The sequence below is a fragment of the Mustela erminea genome, chromosome 10 (assembly GCF_009829155.1).
Source record: "Mustela erminea isolate mMusErm1 chromosome 10, mMusErm1.Pri, whole genome shotgun sequence".
Lineage (NCBI taxonomy): Eukaryota > Metazoa > Chordata > Mammalia > Carnivora > Mustelidae > Mustela > Mustela erminea.
In genome coordinates, this window is record NC_045623.1 from 39,236,525 (window position 1) to 39,260,137 (window position 23,613).

General features: G+C 32.2%; 1 protein-coding gene across 9 annotated transcripts in view; it reads right to left on the bottom strand.

Annotated features, from left to right (window-relative positions):
* PRKACB (protein kinase cAMP-activated catalytic subunit beta) overlaps positions 1-23,613 on the bottom strand; it is a 129,747-nt gene that overhangs the window by 34,844 nt on the left and 71,290 nt on the right. For 2 of the 9 annotated variants that reach the window (XM_032361125.1, XM_032361122.1), the window contains exon 2: positions 720-781. In XM_032361125.1, the coding sequence (XP_032217016.1) occupies positions 720-781 (62 nt within the window). Of the gene's footprint in view, positions 1-719; positions 782-4,880; positions 4,905-6,215; positions 6,240-13,924; positions 14,323-14,518; positions 14,740-23,613 lie in introns of those variants that run through there. The other 7 variants (XM_032361123.1, XM_032361124.1, XM_032361126.1 and 4 more) reach the window with 7 other exon arrangements.

A 23,613-nucleotide genomic window follows, 5' to 3' on the forward strand; every position in this document is an offset into this window, starting at 1 on the left:
TAACTATGTTTTAAAGTACAGTTCGTGCTTTTAATCTTAGTATCTTTATAAAAAATGGTGATATAATGGCATCTTCAAAAAATATTTAGAATTAAATATTTTTTGTGAAAAAGATACTTGAAATAAAAATGTTTGTGGTAGGAAAATTGATGTTCAAAATTGAATTTGGTATTAAAGTTCATTAATTATTTTTAACTTTAAAAATAGACTTTTTGACAAACATAAATGGCTCTTTTAAATACTCAGTTTTTAGGTCTCACTTACAATTTAAAGTACTTAAATTATGTAGAATTTACCCCAGCCAATGTTTATGAAAAAGGATCCCTGTGTACTTGGTATGTTGCCAATAACTAAGTATTTGTGATTAAGAATTTGAAACTGCACGATAGTATCAAAGGCACAAATCAAAATTACTATACATTAAAAATATCGAGAGTTTGTAGCAACTTATAATTAGTATCAAAATTTATGTAATCATATATTGTAATGGAAATTAGGTTCTTCTCCAATTTAGGTCTAGATAAAATTATTAGTTAGGAAATCAAAACATAATGTTATAATATTATGGTAAAATTCCTATGTTAAGCTTATTTTTTAAAATGCAACTTGAATGTTTAATGCTATTTTACAATTTCTTAAATAGTAAATTACCTGGGCAAGAATCATGATTTTTATATAACAGGACTTTTAAATAGTAGAAAATTTTAGATATTCCTTACCGGAGCAGGATTTTCCCATTTTTTAAGAAAGTCTTCTTTGGCTTTGGCTAGAAACTCTTTCACTGAAAATATAATTAAAACAAACAAACAAAAACAAATTTTGTCTTGTAAGAATATATTTTAAAAACACAGACTTATGTCAACAATTGTTACCATGAAATGTATATTCATAACCATGATAAACTAGAGGACTACTTACTTCCTCTAAATAAGAAGCAAATATTTTCTTAAATTTCTAAGAAGGTCTAATATTATTCTATATGGAGATCACTTTCATAATTTCAAATTTAATAATAAAAATGCCATTCCTGAAAACATATCTGAAAGTAATGTAAAACAGTAAGAAATCAATCTAGGAGAAAATATTCATTATTAATAGGCCAGCAGTGGTATTAACAAAGCTGTTAACTATAAGAACTGAAGACATCTGGAGAATGTGAACTTGCTGATTTGTGGAATTTCAAATATAACTGACTTCAATAAAAGGCTGTTTTCAGGTATAAGGATTTATGTTACTAGATTTGTGTTTTCTCTACTGATGGTAGAGAGAAAAGAAAAAATACAGGCTACACATAAAGGATACCCACAAAGACTTAAAAACAAAAAAGAAACACCAAAAACGAAATACCCAAACAGCTTTAAAAAATCTCATATTCTAAATTTGAAGCAAAATTAAAATGTACACTAAAGTAAAGCATTCAAAACCAGATGTTTATCTGTGATCAGTAACAGCTACATTATGAAACTATGGTTTGAAGTTTTAAGATCTGTTAAATAACAAATCATTTAAAAGGTTTCCTCTTTTTCATTTTCTTTCCACAAAGTTTCCATAATGACTTCTGTTTACAGAATGACTTCAGGAGTTTAAAAAGAAATAGGAAAAAGATTCCAGAGATAAGACAGCATTAACAAAATGTATACTTGTTCCTATAGTCAAGTATGAGAGCAAAACCTGGCAATTCAAGAAGTATTTATTTCAGTATTTCTTTTTGTTTGGAAGTTCCTGATATTTCTCTGATATCTAAATCTATAAATAAAGAAGACAACAGAATTTAAATAATGTTGAAATAGTAAAAATTAGGCAAAATGAACTTAGAGTGGGACACTGTCACTTATTTTAGAAATACTAAGAGTGATGGTGATGATGAAGAAAAGACCAAATAGTGGAAATGAGGGGTCACAAATTCTTTGATAAGATCATCTAATGATGTACTGGTATTTAAGTGAGGCATTTCAAGATATACATTATTATTTCCTCTTTTACCTGTGTAAATTACCTTTGCCAAAACACTGTTGCTAACCAAAAAAGGCTGTTGGCATTCCAAATGTTTTGAGATTTCAAAATGGTGATGATAAGCACCAGGAGCAGACATTAGTTTTTAAAGTAACACTAGAGTGTTCGTTTCTGAAGACATTATTTTACTACTTCATATAAACTGTCACTTGTATTTTGCTGTAAAATACTCTCAAAATACCTATTTTAGAAAATTTGAGAAAAACAATTTTTAAAATTAGAATCTTTCCTTTGTATGAAAATCTCAACCACCAAAACAGTGAATCAAATAACTGCACCTAATTATGCAAATATGATCTAATTCCTCCTGGGGGTGGATTTGCGGGTGGAAAAGTCTTACATTTTGAGTTTAGGATGGTTCAAGTTACCCTACTCCTAAAAGTTAATGTATTAGTTACAACTGGGGATGAGTGGTTTTAGAAGAGTATATTTTATTTATTCTTCTCATGGTGCTGACATATTTGCAATGGCCCTGACTTAGAGATGACAGCTAAAATAAATTAAAAACAAAATTTCCTGCTGAATGCTACTGTGGCTTTTAAGAAACAACAACTTGTGATTCTCAAAATATACAACTGATTTCTTTTGAAAAATATTTTTGGTTATCTTCTATTTATAGAACTTGCACATCAAGTTGTGGTATAAACTCTCCAGATGCTTGCACGAGTGTAGATAATTTGGAGACAAGGAAAGGAATCAGGGAAAGGAAAAAAAAATATTCCTAACATCCTGTTTCAGCATCTCCTGTCACTTCCTGCTAAGTGGATCTGGAGTTAAGAAAAAAGTAACTGGTCAAAGGAAGGACTGGCAGTATTTGCCAAAGATGGTACACTGAAAGAAAATTTCCTTCTCCCTGCTTGGTGTATGACCTAGAGGAAAAATTTCAGATACTACTTAATTTCATTTATTAGTAGGATATTCAGGAAATTCTCTGTACTCATCAATATTCCAAGTTCACTGCTAAGTTACATTACAGAAAGTAACAATTCTCAAAAAGGTCTTACATAAAAATTATCAGAAATGGATAGGAATCAAAGCTACTAAATTTTGTGAATTATTTCAACAAATTAAGAGATTTGCTTTTATAAAGTAAGGTTAAGTATTAATTATAATGTCATTAAATAGTTCCATGAAGCAAACTCTATTCCTACAACATTTTTTGTCATATAAGTATATATACAAACATAAAATCTCTAATTTATATGTGCACTGTTTAGATACAAAGATGAACACAGTTAACTCTGTAAAAATGTAAGTTAACCTAAATATACATCTTACAAATATAAACACCAGAAATAAAATATTTCACAATATGCTGGTTATGAATAACGAACAATAAGCAATCTAGAACCATATGTATTTGGTTTGGTTTTTACTATTTTTAGACAATGTTGAATTTCATTTCTAAATGTTTTTCTCTAGTTGTTTAAAAATTTTATATCCACTGACATAAGGTATTGGCAGCTAATTAATAAAATAAGCGGTAGGAGAGTTAGCCAAATTCAAATACTGCAGCACATTCAATCCAGAGTTCCCTCTAAAGCATATAATTGAAATTCTCAAATTTTTTTGCTCTTCTTGTTATATTCTAATAGGTACGCAATATCTATATTTAACCATTTAAACCACTGTGATGTCCTGAAACAGCCACAAGTTTGGGAGGTTGGGATATCTGAACTAGAATATTGGCTCTAATACTTCTTAGCTACATGATTATGGGTAACTAAGTACCTAATGGTGATTAGTAACTTTCTTTAGGAAAAGATCTCAATGAAGAATTTTTCTGCAAATATATTTTGTTCTGTACTGGTCAATAATGTACTACAAAAAATGAAAAGGACTACCAAAAATTAAATCAATTTCTTCCTAGAAGTATACATTTCAATTATATATTTTTTCCAAGTAAACTTATTTTCTTTTCCATCTGTATCATTTAAGGATCTCACACTGCATTCAGAAGACATGAGCATACCAAAGGGATTCCTACAAAGGGGACTGAATGTTTACCCAAACTCATGAGATAAAGAAGAAACAAAATGACAATTTTCTGTGTTTCCACAAGTACATAAAAAATTTAATTCTTTTCACCTTCAAAATATTTTTGAATATATTTATACACAGGACACAGCTTAAAAATTGATTACAAAGTTCATTTTAAACATTAGGAAAATTCATTAAAAAGTCAAGTATGGCATATCTTTCATGTTATGCAGATAATCCTACAATGAGTAAGAATGTTTCACTATAAACGTATTTATTAGGTACTTTTGGATTCTATGTTAAATATACTTACATTACTGCTTATTATAAAAAGAGCATGTTATTATACTATGCCACTATGCAATGCTAAAAAGAGGTTGTTGTTGACGGTTTGTAAGAAGAATTTAGAAATTCATTACTATACTGATTACAACTACTCTGATGTTACGTTCTTCAGTTTCTTTGTAATGAGATAAATGTCATTTCCCATATTAACACATCTTTTATAGTAAAAACACAACTTTACTAAACTTTTAGTTAATATATGTCAGAAAAAATAAAGGGAAACAATCAGAAAATAGAACAAATCAGACTATAAACTTTCTAAGGTAAATACCCAATTAAAATATTAGTGTTTTGTTCCAAAGTTACAACAGTACTTTTTCTTTAAAAAACCATCCATTAACCTGGGTTATCTAATTTAAGTGGTGTGTATTAATCTGTCTTCTGCTACCCTATACAACTCCCACTACTTCACAGTGTTATATTTGTTTTATTAACTCTATATATTTTACAAAAATATAACTTATGAGGAGCATAACAACTTGCAAACAACCAGATAAAAAGTTTAAAGGTAACATTTGTTTTATTAAAAAGTAGTTGCCTACCAGATATTTCTGAAGAGGAGCAAGCTTGTATCCAAAAAAAATAAACAGTGATTAAATAACACTCACAAAATCAACATATTAGCATGATGTCACCTACACACATTTTCTTAGAATATTATATATGGAAATAAAACATTATTATGGAAACTCAATTTTTTGACATATTCAAAGAGGGCTTTTTAAAATGAAATGGTAAAGCAATAAAAACAGTAATTTTTATTTAGTGTCAAAATCAATACCATTCTAATTCTCCTTAAAACAACTAACAAACTTGTAGCAAAAGTACTAATAATGTTAAGTAGTGTATACTGAAACACACATCCTGTAACTATTGCAATGCCATCATTGGACTTCTATTATTTATTCAAAACTTCACTGGAGGAACAACACTATTAATTATAACACTTTGTAACTCCCTTTTGAAAGACATTAGTGTCTTTCAGGTATTTACCTCCTTGGTGCTCATTTAACAATCTCTCAACAACATTTATTGCGTACTGTTTAGTGGTGCCAGAAACTGAGCTAGAAGTGTATAGGTGTGAAGGTGCCCAATCATGAGAGTAACTATTTGCTGTAGTGATGCTTTTCAATGTGTAGGAAGGAGTGGAAGTAAACTAAGTTATTCACACCTGCTAGACTCATTTCTTCTGGGAAACAGGACGCAAGATCATTTGCTAAGGAAGAGGGGGCCAGATGGAGTAAGGAGCATTTAATGGTTAGGGTTTGAGGCCTGGGGGTTTAAACTTTGATGGCTGTCTATGTAGGGAATAAGGAAGAGGGCTATTCCTCTAATATTTCCCATTAGGAAAAGAGAAAGGTATTATAAATAATGGTATGTTTCTTAATATGTTTTGTAGTAATAGTTTAAAATTTTTTCTTATTGAAGAGATTGTAATTCGTGGGCTCCCTGATCTCTCTGCAATTAAATTATTTTTATCTTTCTCCTTTACCTTAATGAAAGCATTAGTCTATTTAAGAGTTATTTTGTGTATATCAGAAAATGCAGAATAGGATGGAAACTGAGGTTAATTACCTATGAAAATACCAAGTTCTATCAACAAATAACAGAACAGTACAATCCTTCCCAAAACCTCTGGAAAGTGTAAATCTAGTTGAGTGTAATAGTCTGTCTTCTGTCACCCCTATTTCAAACACCCACCTCTTTAGAGTTCTTCAATTGTTATTTCTAAGAATAACCCCCAAACACATACACTGTACTGCAAATATTTTCAGTAAACTAAATATAAAACATTCTAATTGCCACAAGATACCTAATAAAAATCCAGTTTATAGCAACAAAGCAACAGAATTATTCTGTAAAAAATAGTTTCCTACCAGATGCTTCTGATGATTTGCGAGCTTGGTCAAAAAGAACAAATAAGTTAAACAGATTAAATAACACATAAAATAACACACCCACAAGAAGTAACCCATTTGTATATGTTCACTAGTATATTTACACATAGGAAAAGAATAAAAAATACTTGGCATACATATTCAGAAGTGTTTTATCTGAGGATTACAACATATTCTCAGGATATATATCCAGAGAATATGTATATGAAAAAAAAAATGTATATATATATAAAAAACCAACCAAGCCCTATTCTGGAAATTTCTTAATGAAATATATTCTATACCCTAAATGTAAAGACCAGTTGTATTCACTTTACTGAAGGGACACTTAATTTGCCTCATCATTTTCAACATGTTCACTCAGAGCAAGTTCACTGTAATTTTAAAAGTGATAGGGAATATTAAAAAAACAATTTTAATTACTACAGTTGTATTTGTGCACTTCAGTGGTTGGAACCATGCCTCCTTTTGTTTACTAAGATATCATGTAGACATGCATAAAGTCACACATGAATGGGTATTTAGAAATTTAATAGGCAATGAAAATTATATTTCCTATTGTAATATCTATTTTACTATTCTTTCTCATTTTTTTTAAATTGGTTAATTATCAAGTCTTGGTTACAAGTGAACAGTATAATTGACTAGCTTTCACTAAACTGTTAACAAATAAAATATTTTTGTGAAACATATACATTTAAATGATCAAATTATAGAAACATTAATTTATTTAACTAGTATCTACATGGAGAAATGGATACACCATGAATCCACATGGTGTAATCATTCACAACTAATATTTACATGGTTTCTCTCCCAACTTGCACTTGTTTTAGGGATGTTGTGGATTTTCTAGGCCATCCAAGTCATGTTTGATTGGAGATGTTTCTTGTAGGATTTTGTAATAAAAACTTTAAATTTACAGCCATAAATAACCCAAGCAATCTTTGAAGTACTCTTTGAAATGTACTTGACTTTCTTAATTGTTCACTGAGACTTTCCTTAGAGAAATATTATGTCATCACAATCATATGTTAAAGATTTTCCACTCAGTTCTAAATTAAAATATTCTGTCTTGCTACTAGACAATATAGAGCTAGGAGTGGGTCCCTAGATGATGGGGTATGCACATTTTCAACTTTACTAGATAGTAAGAACTGCCTCAATAAATGTTGTGCCAGTTTAGTTTGCCACCATATCTTTGAAGATCCATATCCTTAATAAAATGTGTTACTAACATAATGGGTATGAAATCATATCTTATTGTTAAAGATAAGGTAAATATCTCTCAGTAAAATTTTATAATTTTTTTCCTTACAAGTCTTATTATATTTTTATTAGATATAGTCCTAGGTTCTTTAGGACTTGGGTCACTATTGTAAAAGGGAGAATTTTTAAAAGAATACCATTTGTTTCTTGTTGATGTATGGTTGATGTTTATATACTGATCTTACTGTATCTCTCATTAATTCTAAAATAGCATTGGTAGATTCTCTTGAATTCTCTATGCAGAGAATCACCTATCATCTATGAATAATGACAATTTTGTTTCCTCCATTTTTTAATTGTCTTATTGTGCAGGTTATGACTAACATTTCAATACTTTACAGAAACAGACAATGAGCATCCTTTTCCTGTTCCTAACTTCAGAGAAAATGTTTCTAATTAATTTTCTTTTCCCATAATTTACTTGTAAAGCTATACTTGACTCAATAAATAAATTTAAAAGTTTCTCCTTTTTTAATTCTTTGAAAGATTTTGTACAAGACTGAAATTTTTGTTCTTTGAATTCATCCTAGAACTTGATCTTAAAACTGCCCAGTCCTAATTTTGTTAAGTTTTGAATAAAGATTTTAATTATGATTAAAACTTAAATAGCTATAGTTCTCATCAACTCTTTTAAAACTCTTTCTTATGAACTAACCTTTGGTTCTGATGGATTTTAATTTTCTATTTTATTGAGTTTTGCTCATGTCTTCGTTAGTTTGTTTGTTTTTTGATTAACCATGCTGTGCCTTCTTTAACTTATTTATTTAAATACTTACATCATTAATGTCTCCTTTCCAGATATAAGCATTTAAAACTTTGTTTCTAAATCCACTTTAGCTGCACAATTTTCATACATAGCTCAATTTCAATTTTATATTGAGTTTATTCTTGACCTGTGAGTTATCTGAATTTTTAAATCCCTTAATGTAATATTTGTGTGTTTGTTAATCTGTTTAACAAGTCCTTTTTACTGATTAAACATAATTGCTTTGTGGTTAGAGATCATGGCCCATATATCAATTCTTTAAAATATTCTGAACATGTTTAGTTGTATAATCAGTTTTCTAAGTGTTCTATATATTTCTGTATATCCTCCAATTACTGGGTGAGCATTCTCTATAAACATCCAAACTTACAATTTTTCCTTCTAAATGGGTCAACTTTGTTTTCTATGTTTTGAGATTCTGTTAGAGATGCGTAGTTTTTTTCTCTTGTATTTCTTTTTTATGCGATTATTAATTTTAAATGGTAGCCTGTGACAATTCTACTCTCTGACATTCTTGGAAGCATGTAATCCTGTTGTATCTGCTGAATATTGTTTGTAGTAGAGTGTGTGTGTATCTATTTGGATTTTGGATTGTGAATTTAAAGTTCAGTTGAGCTTTACCTGTGAGAAACCTGCAGGGCTCGACTTGAGGATACAGTTTGTATGAGCTTCTGCCTGGCATCCAGTAGATGTTACTAGCCTGGGACTGTTACAATAATGTATTTTATTTTATTGGTGATTCTTAGACTACATAATTAATACAGATTAAAAAATGAAATTTACTGGAGAAGCAGTTGATTACAAACTCTCAGGAGAGGAATCCCACACACAAGCACACCTACTCCTCCCATGTCCCAGGAATCTAAGCCGAGAAATACAAACTTCCTTATTTTCTCCTTGTGTCAGTGGAGAGGCTTTATTTTCTAATCTATGCTTTCACTGAGGTTATAATCCTTTGAGGATCTTGGCTTTATGTAGAGTCTAGGAAATTGGAAGATGCATGGGTCAAATAAGTTCTTCTGTATCTGTGAGGCCATTTAAAATGAAAGCCCTCTGGTTAGCCAAGATAGAAAATCTCCTCAGGGTAGTCAAAGTATGCTCCCCCTTACAACTATGGTTTCCATTTACCACTTCACTTTTTGTACACTGAGGATTTCTATTATATTCTTGTAAGTTCAGGTATTCACTTAAAGGGATGCTTGTTATATTTTATTTAGCATTTCTAGATGTTGTTGTATCATCATTAATTTTTGCTCCAGAACGCTTTTAAAATTATCTAATCTAAAATGTTTGGATTTTTTTTTCTTTATAAGACAAGCTTTATGTTAAGTTGTAAGATGCAGAGATAGCTTGATTTTTGTATAATTCTTTATCTTTGAAATTAAAAACTTCTATCAAGATATAATTAGGTATTGGTATTTGTATTAATCTTTGTCAAAACACAATGAGCTCATTGAATCTATAGATTCAGGGTTTTTTTCACTTAATAAGTTTCCCTGAATCATATTTTTTTATTATTGTTCCTATTTTATTGGTCAATATCTGTTCTGAAGGAATGCGATTTATTCAATTTGTAGCGTTTGCTACTCTAACATAATTTTTACCTCATAATTTCTATCCTGTCCATTCCCCCTAGATCCTGGTAGGTTTTATCAAGCTAGTTCTCCATATCATTAATGTACTTTCCTGCAGTGATTATTTTGTTCTTTATTGCTTCTAATGCAGCTTTATGTTCTGCAAATGCCAGGTTCATTTTCTTATATCAATCCCTTATCATAATTTCTTTTCTATTCCTGCCTGTCAGACAGCTCTCTTCTCATCCTACTCTCTTGGTTTAAAAATTTTTTTTTTTAATTTTATCTTTCAAGTGAACACAGATTCATGTTCACTTGGAATTTTTAAGAATTCAACACAGATACTATTTATAATTTCTTATTTTTAAACTCTCCCCAAAATATTCTAAATATAAGTTCATTCTTTTCCTCTCAAATTCTGTGATTTATCCTTTAATGATGCATAATCTCATTCATGGGATCCATGTTGTTGCTTTTCTTTTTTATCCATTTATAAACAATGAGAAGACTTTCAAAACTTTACAAATGCCCTCAAATAAGGTGGATCATCTCACTTCCTATTTTGCTGTGTTAGAATCAGTTTCTCAAATCTTTTAGTTGGTACATATTTATATTATCACTTAAAAAATTCAGGGACTTTCAGAAATGGGAATGGAGGCAGTACCACAGGGTTTCTTGCTGGTGGTGATACCCACCACATCAAGGAAGAGCCCTGTTATATATGGAAGTAAAAAAGTCACCTTTTAAACTTGGAATAGCTTAACAATTCTTGGGTGTCCCATAACTGTTTTAAAATGAAAGTAATCACCAGTGTTGGATCTTCTACTCATCTCCCCCAAAGCCTTTCTTATAAGCTTCATCCATCCCTCCAAGTTAGTAAGGGTAGAACTATTGTTTATTAATTTTCCATAAAGGCAAGCTACTCAAAGTAAAACTGTTAGACTTTGGTGTATGATCTTCAATCTGATACTGTATATTTTTGGCCAAGTACAGTTTCTTAATTCCAAAACTGAGAACCGATAAACTGATTTTCCAGTTTTGTGTTCTTACATCTTTAATCTAGAAAATACAGACCTAGGAAGGGGAGCTTAAGTAAATGCTTGTGCTCAGCTCTATAACTTTCCTGTCATTCACAGCAGGTTAAGCTGCTTCTTCAGAAGTTTGCCCTTCACTGCAGCTAGGCCAATAAGAATTCTCTTCTGGAATTCTGAAATAAGGGTGCTAGTTTTGTTCTGATAAGCATATGAATCAAAAACTAAAACACAGGTCTGATATTTTTCATTGAAACTAAGAAAAGTACTCAAATATAGGTAATTTTGTCATTCATTTATTATTTAAGAATTTATGAGTTCATTACCACATTTGGTGCACTGGGATAGCTACTAGAAATGAGAGATTAACCAGCACTACCCTTGACTTAAGGAGTTCAAAGTTTGGAGACTGGAAACTGAAATGCCAGTATATAATTTCAGTATAATTTAAACAATTGGTATAATTTATAAGTCTGTTTTGGGAGTACAGGGGAATCACCTAACTCTATAGAGTCTATGATTAAGGCACTGAAAAGCTAACTGGTTTTCATAATTTTTATGACAGAAGATATAAATATGAAAAGGTAGCAAGGAATAATATGTAGTATAGTATGGCCAGTTCAGAATTTTATGAGAGATGCAGATAAATAAAGCCAGAAAGGTAGATGACTGATCTTACATACTTTACTTTAAGGAATTTAACCTTTATCTTAGAGACAATAAGGAATAACTGAAAGTTTTCATGTTGGGTCACAAAATGGGCATACTGGCATTTAAAAAATAGCAGCATGTTAAATGAATGATCTGGAAGGATATAAAACTGGAAGCTGTGAGGCTGGTGAAGCAATTACTAGAACAGGACTGAGAATATATAGAATGCCTAATCTTAAGCATTCCCAGTGTTAGTGTGACTAGAGAATATTGAGTGATTTCTGAGGCATTTCTGATATAGAATCAATAAAAATTAATGACTGAGTGCCTGCCTAAGGGGTGGGGTTAAAAACAAGTTAGGAATTACTATAAGGTTTCTGTTTTAAATTCCTACATGGGCACTGGGCTCATTAACAAAAATAGAAATCGACGAAAAAGGAGTAGATTTGGGATGGAAAGAGGAAATTCACATTTGAGCTGAATCTTCAGGTAACAACTGAAGATATGGGCATGGATGAGATCATTTGGAGAAAATATAGCATTAAGAGAGGGCCAAAGATAGATTCTCAGAGAAACCTAACACTTAATAGGCAGGAAGGAGAAAAAGAGTAGCTTTTTAACTAGAAAAATACCACATGCATATAAATACCACATGTATAGCTATAAACTCAGATAAAAAGGACTAGCATTTGTTTATTTTTATAAGTAAAATCACACTTCATTTGTGATTTCCCACATTTTGAAATGGTTAAGGCTTGTAAACACTCTGATAGGAGTAAAATTAGTTGAAATTGGACAATACTGAAAAAGTCAGAATGTCTAATTGTGATTAGTAAGATTCCTGTGGTAGAAAGGGCTATAAGGACAAGACAATATGTTCAAGTATATCAAACATTATCTGAATAATCCATACACTCTTCAAAGAGAAATTAAGCAATAGAAAAGAAGCAAAAATTTTCTTCAGCTAAAATCAATACATCCAACTGTAAAACCTCTAGAATACTACAGTGGTTACCTAAAAATTCTGTTTTAAACCAAAGTTTCAAAGAAAAAAACACTTACTGGCTAGAGCCAAAGAAATCTAATATTTTAAGTATGATAACCAGGTATATTCAATTTTGATATCCACAGAAATCCTAAGGAATGTTAACATGTTGATTTTGTAATATTAGTCCAAATTTCAAAAACTAGATCAGAAGGATCTATCTATTAGCAGAAAAATAACAATAACAATTCTTAATATCTTGCAAATGAAAATGTCCTTTAATGTCTAGTATTATTTTATAAACAAATACCTAACAGTGCTGTAGAGACTTATGGTATATGGCAGCAGGATTAAAAAAAAAATTATTGGCAGTAATGAGGTGATCTCCAATTATGGAAGAAAAGGCACATTTATTTTGAATTCCATCATTATATAGGTTCTGAATTCCAATTCCAAATCCTTTAAGTGTAAATTATAGATTGTTACATATTATTAAAAAAAAAAAAACAGTTCTCCTAAAAATCTATCCGATTCAAAGGTTAACTTATAAACATCCTCTTTTTTAGTTAAGCAAAAAAGATGCAAATGAATTATGCTCTAAGCAAATATTTCTCACTCTAACAACAGGATATCTATTTTTAGCTGCAGGTTTGGCTTAAAGTGAACAGCTTTTATCCTATGATAAACTGCAGTATGTACTGTAGGATGCTTTCTCAAAAAACATTTTTGGACATGTTTCAAAAAAAAAAGTCAATATAAAAACAAAAAAGGAAACTAATGATCACAAAAGTACTTATTCTAACAAATTATTTCCCCTTACAACAGTATCTCTGAAAAATTTTAACAAAGCCTCCAAAACCAAAATGCACATATTTATTTCATCATCAAATCTTTATTTCTCAAGAACTGTAGTTAAAAGCAACCAATAAATCAACAAAATTCTAGCAGCATCTTATTTAAGATTAGTATTTTTTAAAGATTAATATTTGAAAAATATCAAAAATAAGCTAACAAAAATTAATATTAGAATGATAAACCAATAAATGGAAAGTTTAATTATCTTCAGGATCATATACTATAAAGAAATTTCTCTCTTATCATGGTGGGTCTTTAAAATACTCACTCATTTGTAACACAATAACAACAGTATTTAATGAATACAATAAATCAAACCATAAAGAAAATTAGAGACTGATTATTGGTATTGACTATTAGCAGTGGTTTTACTTGTCCACAGTTCTCAATAGATTTTAAAAGCAAATTACTATAATTCCAAAATGCAAAAGCATCAACAGAAAATGTAATTCACTATAGCTCTGGCTTTACAATTTCCCCTTTAGAAAATATTTTTTCCTCTTATATTTAAATATTTTTAAAACATATAGCTGCAGAGGCTCAGAGAGCATACTTACCACTCATGATGAAAATCAACCTTTCCAAAACATATTGCTCAAAACAACAATCCAACAGCAAAGGGAGTTATGCTAATCTCTAGAGGTAGACGAACCGATGGTGTAAACACATACACTGGAACATGCAGCACACAGAAAATGAAAATAGCTTTCTTTTGTTTAAAAAAGAAAAGCCCCTAGAAGCAAAGCATAACTGCCCAGCATGAGATATCACTAGTAAACAACAGATTAATGCCAAAGATGTGTATAACGAGATTTAATTTCTTTCAAGCTGGTTATCGTAGTCTCCTTCATATACCACTAGAACAACTCAAAATGGCAGGGAGAAAATGTTCAAACCAGGATGTATAAGATGTTCTCAATTATATCAGCATGAGTTGTTACCACGGCAACATTAGACCAGAATTATCGGTTCACTTGTAACCAAGGAGTAGCTTTTCTAAAGCTTTAATCAAGCAAGACAAATAAAATATCTTTTTATTTTAGAGCCACATGATTTAAAAATCATCACGTTTCTTAAATTCAAGCACTTATCTACCCTTTTTACATCTTTCAAAGATATAAAAAAAAATGCTGTTTTCTTCAAATACTCACACAATCCCATGTTGAACCTGGCAAGGAACAAACAGCAGAATGATTGCACCTAAACGTCTTTCAATTACACCAGCTCTTACTGCTAGCTGTGGACCTCACTGATATTAAAATGCTGTGTGCTGTTGCTAGTGACTATTGGCGATGAATCTTATTGCCCAGATCGCTGATAGCTTTCATTTTTCATGAGCCAGAAAGCTATACTGCAGCACAAATGTTAACCATTTAAACATTCTGTATTACGGAAGAAACAAAAAACAACCCTATATGTTCCTTCGTTTATAAAGCAGAATCATAAAATAATTTATTTATAAACTTCCATTAAATTCAGCATTACAAACAGTCTCAGATGCCACTTAGTGGTTTTCAAAAGAGAATAATATACAAAAAGTTACTGAAGATTACTGTTGAAATGTAAAATTCCTTACATCAAAGAAGATGATGATGACAGTTGTATAGCAAGGTGGGCAGACTGGATAATATGGGGAACAGACTATTCTGATTCTTAGAGACCTAAGTTTTGTAACAAAATGGTACAAAGGATATATAGAATAGTAGCTTATTAAGTTTGGAACTTCAGCAAGTGAACTTGCCATTTTGAAAGCTGCCAGGTGAGATAGGACTTCTGGTGATGGAGGAATGAGTAAGTCAGCAAATCTTTTCTCTAAGAAACAAATATGAAGCTGAACAAAGTTGTCAAAAACAACCACCTTGTGGTTCTGGAAATCTAGCAATCACAAACAACAAATCGAGAAGCATGTATTCATGAAAAACTGATAAACTTTGTATAAGAACAGTGGAAGTCTGTGGTGGTCTTGCTTAGTGCTGCTCCTGTTCCTTCAACAGCTCAGTCAGTGCAGTATTTCTATCAGGTAAGGCTGGCCATGACAACTAGCAGCTTTGCTGCCAGAAAGGGCTGACATGATATACAGAGGAGACAAGAAAAAAAAAAAATCATCCCACACATGATGTTGTCAATAAAAACAGCAAACCGTAGGAAATGAATAGGGAAAGTATCCAGCTTTGCTACTCTAGTTGTGGCCTTTCATAGGGGTGAGCAGCAGACTGGTGGTCTAGCAAGAAATTTAACATGGAAAATGGAAATGAAAGAGTCAAAGAGGACCTAAATAAGCTCCTCACATATCCCTGGCTAACTAGGAAGCTATTCCCATAGTGGAGACCCAAGAGGGTCCTGCAGAAAGTTAAAATTGGTACAGACATGAAAACTGCCTGAACACCTAATGTCCCCTTCAACACACAAACAGCTCCATCAGCACAGACTTGCTCAAAGTGTTTGAGCACAACCTCTGATCAGTCACTGAACAACAACTAAGTTACATAGACAGAGGGTAAACCCTAGTAGAGAAATCAGCAGCCAGACATCATAGGGGACAGACCATACATTAAGGCCAAAAAATTATTAAAAATAAATAAAAACAAACAGGGAAGAAAAAATAATCAGAATCTAGAACTGCCACAAAATTATCATTGGTGGGAATGCAAGCTGGTGCAGCCACTCTGGAAAACAGCATGGAGGTTCCTCAAAATATTGAAAATAGAACTGCCCTATGACCCAGCAATTGCACTATTGGGTATTTACCCTAAAGATACAAACGTAGTGATCCAAAGGGGCACGTGCACCCGAATGTTTATAGCAGCAATGTCCACAATAGCCAAACTATGGAAAGAACCTAGATGTCCATCAACAGATGAATGGATCAAGAAGATGTGGTATATATACACAATGGAATACTATGCAGCCATCAAAAGAAATGAAATCTTGCCATTTGCGACAACATGGATGGAACTAGAGCGTATCATGCTTAGCGAAATAAGTCAAGCAGAGAAAGACAACTATCATATGATCTCCCTGATATGAGGAAGTGGTGATGCAACATGGGGGCTTAAGTGGGTAGGAGAAGAATAAATGAAACAAGATGGGATTGGGAGGGAGACAAACCATAAGTGACTCTTAATCTCACAAAACAAACTGAGGGTTGCTGGGGGGAGGGGGTTTGGGAGAAGGGGGTGGGATTATGGACATTGGGGAGGGTATGTGCTTTGGTGAGTGCTGTGAAGTGTGTAAACCTGGTGATTCACAGACCTGTACCCCTGGGGATAAAAATATATGTTTATAAAAAAATAAAACAAAAAACAAAAAACAATTTTTTAAACAAAAATATTATATAATCCATAATGAAGAGGAAAGGCAGTCAATAGAAAATTTCTCTGAATAGGCTAAGATATAGGATTTAGCAGACAAAAGACTTTAAAACAGCTATTATAAATACATCAATGAATAAAAGGAAATGTTTAAAGAATTAAAGGAAAATGTAATGGCAATATAATAATAATGTTTCAATACAGAAAGAGAAATAATTTATAATATAAATATTACAGACTTCAGGGGCACCTGGGGAGCTCAGTGGGTTAAGCCTCTGCCGTTGGCTCAGGTCATGATCTCAGGGTCCTGGGATTGAGCCTCACATCGGGCTCTCTGCCTGCCTCTCTGCCTACTTGTGATTTCTCACTCTGTCAAATAAATAAAATAAAATCTTCAGAAAAAAATTATAGACTTCAAAAGTACAATAACCAAAATTTATAAACTGACTACATAGACCCAACAGAAGTTCTGAGGCCAAACACTGCATCAGTGAAGGTGAAGACAGATCAATACAAATATCCAAACTGAAAAATACAGAGAACAAAAGATAGGGAAAAAATGAACAGAATCTCACAAATCTGTGGGATATCAAGGATAGCAGCATACATGTATAGGAATCCTAGAAAGAGAGGTGAAAGACAAAGGGCAAAGAAAAAATATTTGAAGAAATACTGGTTGAAAATCCAACTGGATGGTAAACAATACCCCACAGATACAGAAGTTCAAACAATATCAACTAGAATAAACACAAAGAGATCTATATCCAGACACATCATACTCAAGTTTTTGAAAGACAAAGTCAAAGAGAAAATCTTAAAAGCAGCAAGAGAAAAATGACTAATCATGTACAAGGGAAAAAAAATAGAATTACCAGAAACAGGGAAGTTAGAAGGCAGTGGAATGATATGTTCAGACTGCTAAGAGAAAAAAGAAACAAACCTGTTCACAAAAATTTTCTACCCAAAACACTATTCTCCAAAAACAAAGGCAAAATAGACCTTTCCAAATAACTAACAGCTGAGAATGTTTGTTGCAAACAGAAATACTTAAGGCTGTCCTTTAGGCTGAAAGGAAATGATACCAGACAATACTCAAATTGACAGGAAGAATGAAGAATACAGGAAATGGTAAAAAATATAAGTAAAAAACTTTATAAATATATACTTTTCTGTCTTCTCTTAATTTCTTTAAAGGACTTAAATTGTATGAAATTGCTATGCTGGGTTTACAAAAATGTACATGTACTATATGTGAAAATAACACAGAGCTGGAGAAGAAATGGAGCTATATTGGATTAAAATAGCTATATTTCACTAGAATTAAGTCAGTACTATCCTGAAGGAGATTGTGATAAGATAAAATGTACACTATAACACTTAAGCATCAAGAAAATATCTTTTAAAAATTTAGTTAAAAAGCAAAGAGAAATTAAAATGGTACCCAATACATATTTAACACTAAAGACATAAAAGAGAAAAATACACAAAAACTATAAGACATATCAAAAACAAATAGCACAGGGGCGCCTGGGTGGCTCAGTGGGTTAAGCCGCTGCCTTCGGCTCAGGTCATGATCTCGGGGTCCTGGGATCGAGTCCCGCATTGGGCTCTCTGCTCAGTGGGGAGCCTGCTTCCCTCTCTCTCTCTCTCTGCCTGCCTCTCCGACTACTTGTGATTTCTCTCTGTCAAATAAATAAATAAAATCTTTAAAAAAAAAAAAAAACAAATAGCACAAAGGAAGATGGAAATCCAACTATATCAATTATTACGTTGAATATGAATGGAATAAAGACAGATTAAAAGGCAGAAATTATCAGACTGGATCATAAAAAAGCAAGGTCCAACTGTATGCTATCTACAAAAGCCAGATTTGAAGATATAAATAGATTGAAAGGAAAAGAAAAAAAAAACACCATGCAAAAAGTAACCATAAGACAGCTGGAGTACCTAAATCAGTATCAGACAAAATAGACTTTAAGAGGAAAAAAAAAAGTACTTCAGACAAAAAAGGACATAATGATAAAATGGCCAATACATCTTAGAGATTTAACAATTAGAAATCTATATACACTAAACAAAATAGCTCCCAAAATGCTAAAACAAAAATAGCAGAATTAAAAGAAGGACTAGATAATTCAACAATTATAGTTGAAAATTTCAATATTCCCCTCTCAATAATTCATGGAAAAACTAGACAGATAATCAGCAAAGATACAGAAAACTTGAATAATAACATTAAAATTTGATACTTATAAAACATAGCACCTAACATCATCAAAATACATGGTCTTTTCAAGCACAAATGGAAATTTCCATATTAAGCATAAGCTAAACAATATATTAATCAGAAAGGACTAGAAATCATTCAAAATATGTTCTTTCATTACAGCAGAATTAAATTAGAAATCAACAACAGAAAATTTGGAAAGCCCCAAATATTTGGATTTAAATCACAAAGAAATCTAAAGGATGATTAGAAAATATTTTGAACTGAATTAAAAACACCTACAATGAGAAATCAACATTTATGAAATGGAGACAAAGCAAAGCTTATAGGGAAATCTGTAGATTTAAACACCTATATTAGAAAAGAAGAAAAGTCCCAAACAATAATCTAAGCTTCTTCTACCTTAAGAAACTCAAGAAAGAAGATCAAATTAAAACAAAACCAAACAGCAGGTCAGAGGAAAATTCAATGAAATAGAAAATAGTAAAACAACAGAGAAAATGAATAAGAGCAAAGTCTTACTGATAAACCTCAAGCTAGACTGACGAAACATTAAAACTCATGAAACATAATAAAACAAGACAAAATAGGGAAGATATTAATTACCCAAATGAAAAATGAAAGAACATTATCACTGACATTAGAGAAATTTTAAAAAATTATAAGGGAATACTATAAACAACTTTATCTTGATTATGTAACTTAGATGAACTGGACAAATTCATAGAAAGACAAGTTAGTGAAACTAACTCAAGAAGAAAGAGAAAATCTGAGAAGACCTATGAACAAATTAAAATGTTGAATTAGGGCACCTGGGTGGCTCAGTGGGTTGGGCCGCTGCCTTTGGCTCAGGTCATGATCTCAGAGTCCTGGGATCGAGTCCCAAGTCAGGTTCTCTGCTCAGCGGGGAGCCTGCTTCCCCCTCTCTCTCCGCCTGACTCTGCCTACTTGTAATCTCTGTCTGTCAAATAAATAAATAATTAAATCTTTTAAAAAAAAATGTTGAATTAGTAATTAAAATTGTTCCCAGAAGAAAAAGCTCATTTCCATATAGTTTCCTCAGGGGAGTCTATGAAACATCCAAAGATTTAGTATCAATCCTACATAAACTTTTTCAGAATATAAAGGAGGATGTGACACTGCCCAATTTATTCTATAATGTTTGATACCAAAGCTAGACAAAGCTAGGCAAAGATCATAAGAAAATTACAGACCAATATGCACCGCAATGCAACTATCACAATCAAAATATTAACACACCTAATCCAACAGTATATAAAAAGGATTATATACCATGACCATGTAGGCTTTGTTGCAGGAATGCAAGGTTGGTTCAACACTGAAAATCAATTAGGAAATATGCTGTATTAATAAAATAAAAGACAAAACTACATAATCATCTGAATATATAAGGAAGAAGCATTCCATAAAATTCAACACCTGTGATAAAAGTTTTTAACAAACTAGGACTAGAAGGGAACTTCATCAAGCTAAAAACGGGCATGTGTGTGTGGGGGGATACTCTATAGCTTACCTCATATATAATGGGAATAAGGCAAAGATGTTGGCATTCACCACTTCTATGCGATTTTGTGTTAGAAGTTTTAGTCAGTGCAATGAGGTAAGAAAAAAGGCATACAGATTGATAAGAAAGAAAGCTGTCTTTATTTGCAGATGATGTAATTCTATATGTAGAAAATTTTAAGGAATCTACAAAGAAACTACTAGAACTAAAAAATGAGTTTATTAACATTATAGGATGTAAGATTAATATAGAAAAATCAATAACATTTTAATATACTAGGAACAAAAAACCTAAAAGAAACCACTCCATTCACAACAGTGTTAACAGAAATAAAATATTTAAAAATCAATTTTAACAAGACTCTTTCACTAAAAAAATAGGAAACACTGCATAGAAATTAAAGAACATCTATAAAATGCAGAAATATTTCATCTTCATGGATTGTAACACTCAATATTGTTAAAAGAGCAATTCTTTACAAATTAATCTACAGATTCAGTACAATTTCTATGAAAAATTCTAGCAGATTTTTTTTTTAAGAAACTAATAGCTGATCAAAGGAAACAGTAAACAAAACAAAGAGGCAACCCATGGAATGGGAGAAGATATTCCCAAATGACACTACAGACAAAGGACTGATATCAAGGATCTATAAAGAACTCCTCAAACTCAACACTCAAAAAACAGATAATCACATTAAAAAATGGGCAGAAGACATGAACAGACACTTCTCCAAAGAAGACATACAAACGCTAACAGACACATGAAAAAATGTTCATCAACTTTAGCCACCAGGGAGATGCAAATCAAAACCACAATGAGATACCACCTTACACCAGTTAAAATGGCCAAAATTAACAAGACAGTAAACAACAAGTGCTGGAGAGGATGTGGAGAAAGGGGAACCTGCTTAAACTGTTGGAGGGAATGCAAGTTGGTGTAGCCACTTTGGAAAACTGTGTGGAGATTCTTTAAGAAATTAAAAATAGAGCTACTCTATGACCCTGCAATTGCACTTCTGGGTATTTACCCCAAAGATACAGATGTAGTGAAAAGAAGGGCCATCTCATCTGTATTCCCAATGTTCAGAGCAGGAATGACCACAGTTGCCAAACTGTGGAAAGAGCCAAGATGCCCTTCAACAGATGAATGGATAAAGAAGATATGGTCCAAGGAGGGGAGAATTCGAGAGATAAGTGATATCATAAGATGAAACAATATCAGAAAAATTAGGATTCCAGAAGAAGAAGAAGCGGGGGGCAGAAGGTATATTGGAGCAAATTATAGTACAGAATTTCCCTAATATGGCAAAGGAAACAAGCATCAAAATCCAGGAGGCACAGAGAAACCCCTCAAAATCAATAAAAATAGATCCACACCCTGTCATCAAATAGTAAAACTTACATGTCTTAGTGACAAAGAGAAAATCCTGAAGGCAGCTCGGGACAAGAAGTCTGTGACATAGAGTGCTAGAAATATTAGACCGGCAGCAGACTTATCCACGGAGACCTGGCAGGCCAGAAAGCACTGGCATGATATATTCAGAGCATTAAATGAGAAAAATATGCAGCCAAGAATACTATATCCAGCTAGGTTATCATTGAAAATAGAAGGAGAGATAAAAAGCTTCCAGGACAAAGAAAAATTAAAAGAATCTTCAAACAACAAACCAGCCCTATAGGAAATATTGAAAGGGGTCCTCTATGCAAAGAAAGAGCCTAAAGTAGTAGACCAGAAAGGAAGAGACAATATACAGTAATAGTCACCTAACAGGCAATACAATGGCACTAAATTCATATCTCTCAATAGTTACCCTGAATGTAAATTGGCTAAAAGCCACAATCAAAAAACACAGGGTATCAAAATGGATTAAAAAACTAAACTCATCGATATACAGTCTACAAGAAACTCATTTTAGACCCAAAGACACCTCCAGGTTGAAAGTGAGGGGGTGAAAAACAATTTACCATGCTAATGGACATCAAAAGAAAGCTGGGTGGCAATCCTTATATCAGATCAATTAGATTTTAAGTTTAAGCCAAAGACTATTATAAGAGATGAGGAAGGACACTATATCATACTTAAAGGGTCTGTCCAACAAGAAAATGTAACAATTTTAAATGTGTATGCCCCTAATAGGGGAACAGCCAACTATATAAACCAATTAATAACAAAATCAAAGAAACACATCAATAATAATACAATAATACTAGGGGACTCTAATATCTCCCTCACTGAAATGGACAGATCATCCAAGCAAAAGATCAACAAGGAAATAAAGGCCTTAAATGACACACTGGATCAGAGGGACATCACAGATATAGTAGAACATTCCATCCCAAAGAAAAAGAATACACATTCTTCTCTAGTGCACATGGAACCTTCTCCAGAATAGATCACATCCTGGGTCACAAATCAGGTCTCAACCAGTACCAAAAGATTGGGATCATTTCCTGCATATTTTCAGACCACAATGCTCTCAAGCCAGAACTCAATCACAAGAGGAGAGTTGGAAAGAACAGAAATACATGGAGGCTAAAGAGCATCCTACTAAAGAATGAATGGGCCAACCAGGAAATTAAAGAAGAATTGAAAAAACTCATGGAAACAAATGAAAATGAAAACACAACGGTTCAAAATCTGTGGGACACAGCAAAGGTGGTCCTGAGAGAGAAGTATATAGCGATATAAGCCTTTCTCAAGAAACAAGAAAGGTCTCAAATACACAACCTAACCCTACACCTAAAGGAGCTGGAGAAAGAACAGCAAACAAAGCCTAAACCCAGCAGAAGAGAAATAATAAAAGATCCGAACAGAAAACAATGAAATAAAAACCAAAAGAACAGTAGAACAAATCAATGAAACTAGGAGCTGTTCTTTGAAAGAATTAATAAGATTGATAAACCCGTGGCCAGACTTATCAAAAAGAAAAGAGAAAGGACCCAAATAAATAAAATCATGAATGAAAGAGGAGATCACAATCAAGACCAAAGAAATACAAACAATTATAAGAACATATTACGAGCAATGATATGCCAGCAAATGTGACAATCTGGAATAAATGGATGCATTCCTAGAGATGTAAAAACTACCAAAACTGAACCAGGAAGAAATAGAAAACTTGAACAGACCCCTAACCACAAGGAGATTGAAGCAGTCAACAAAAATCTCCCAAAAAAGAGC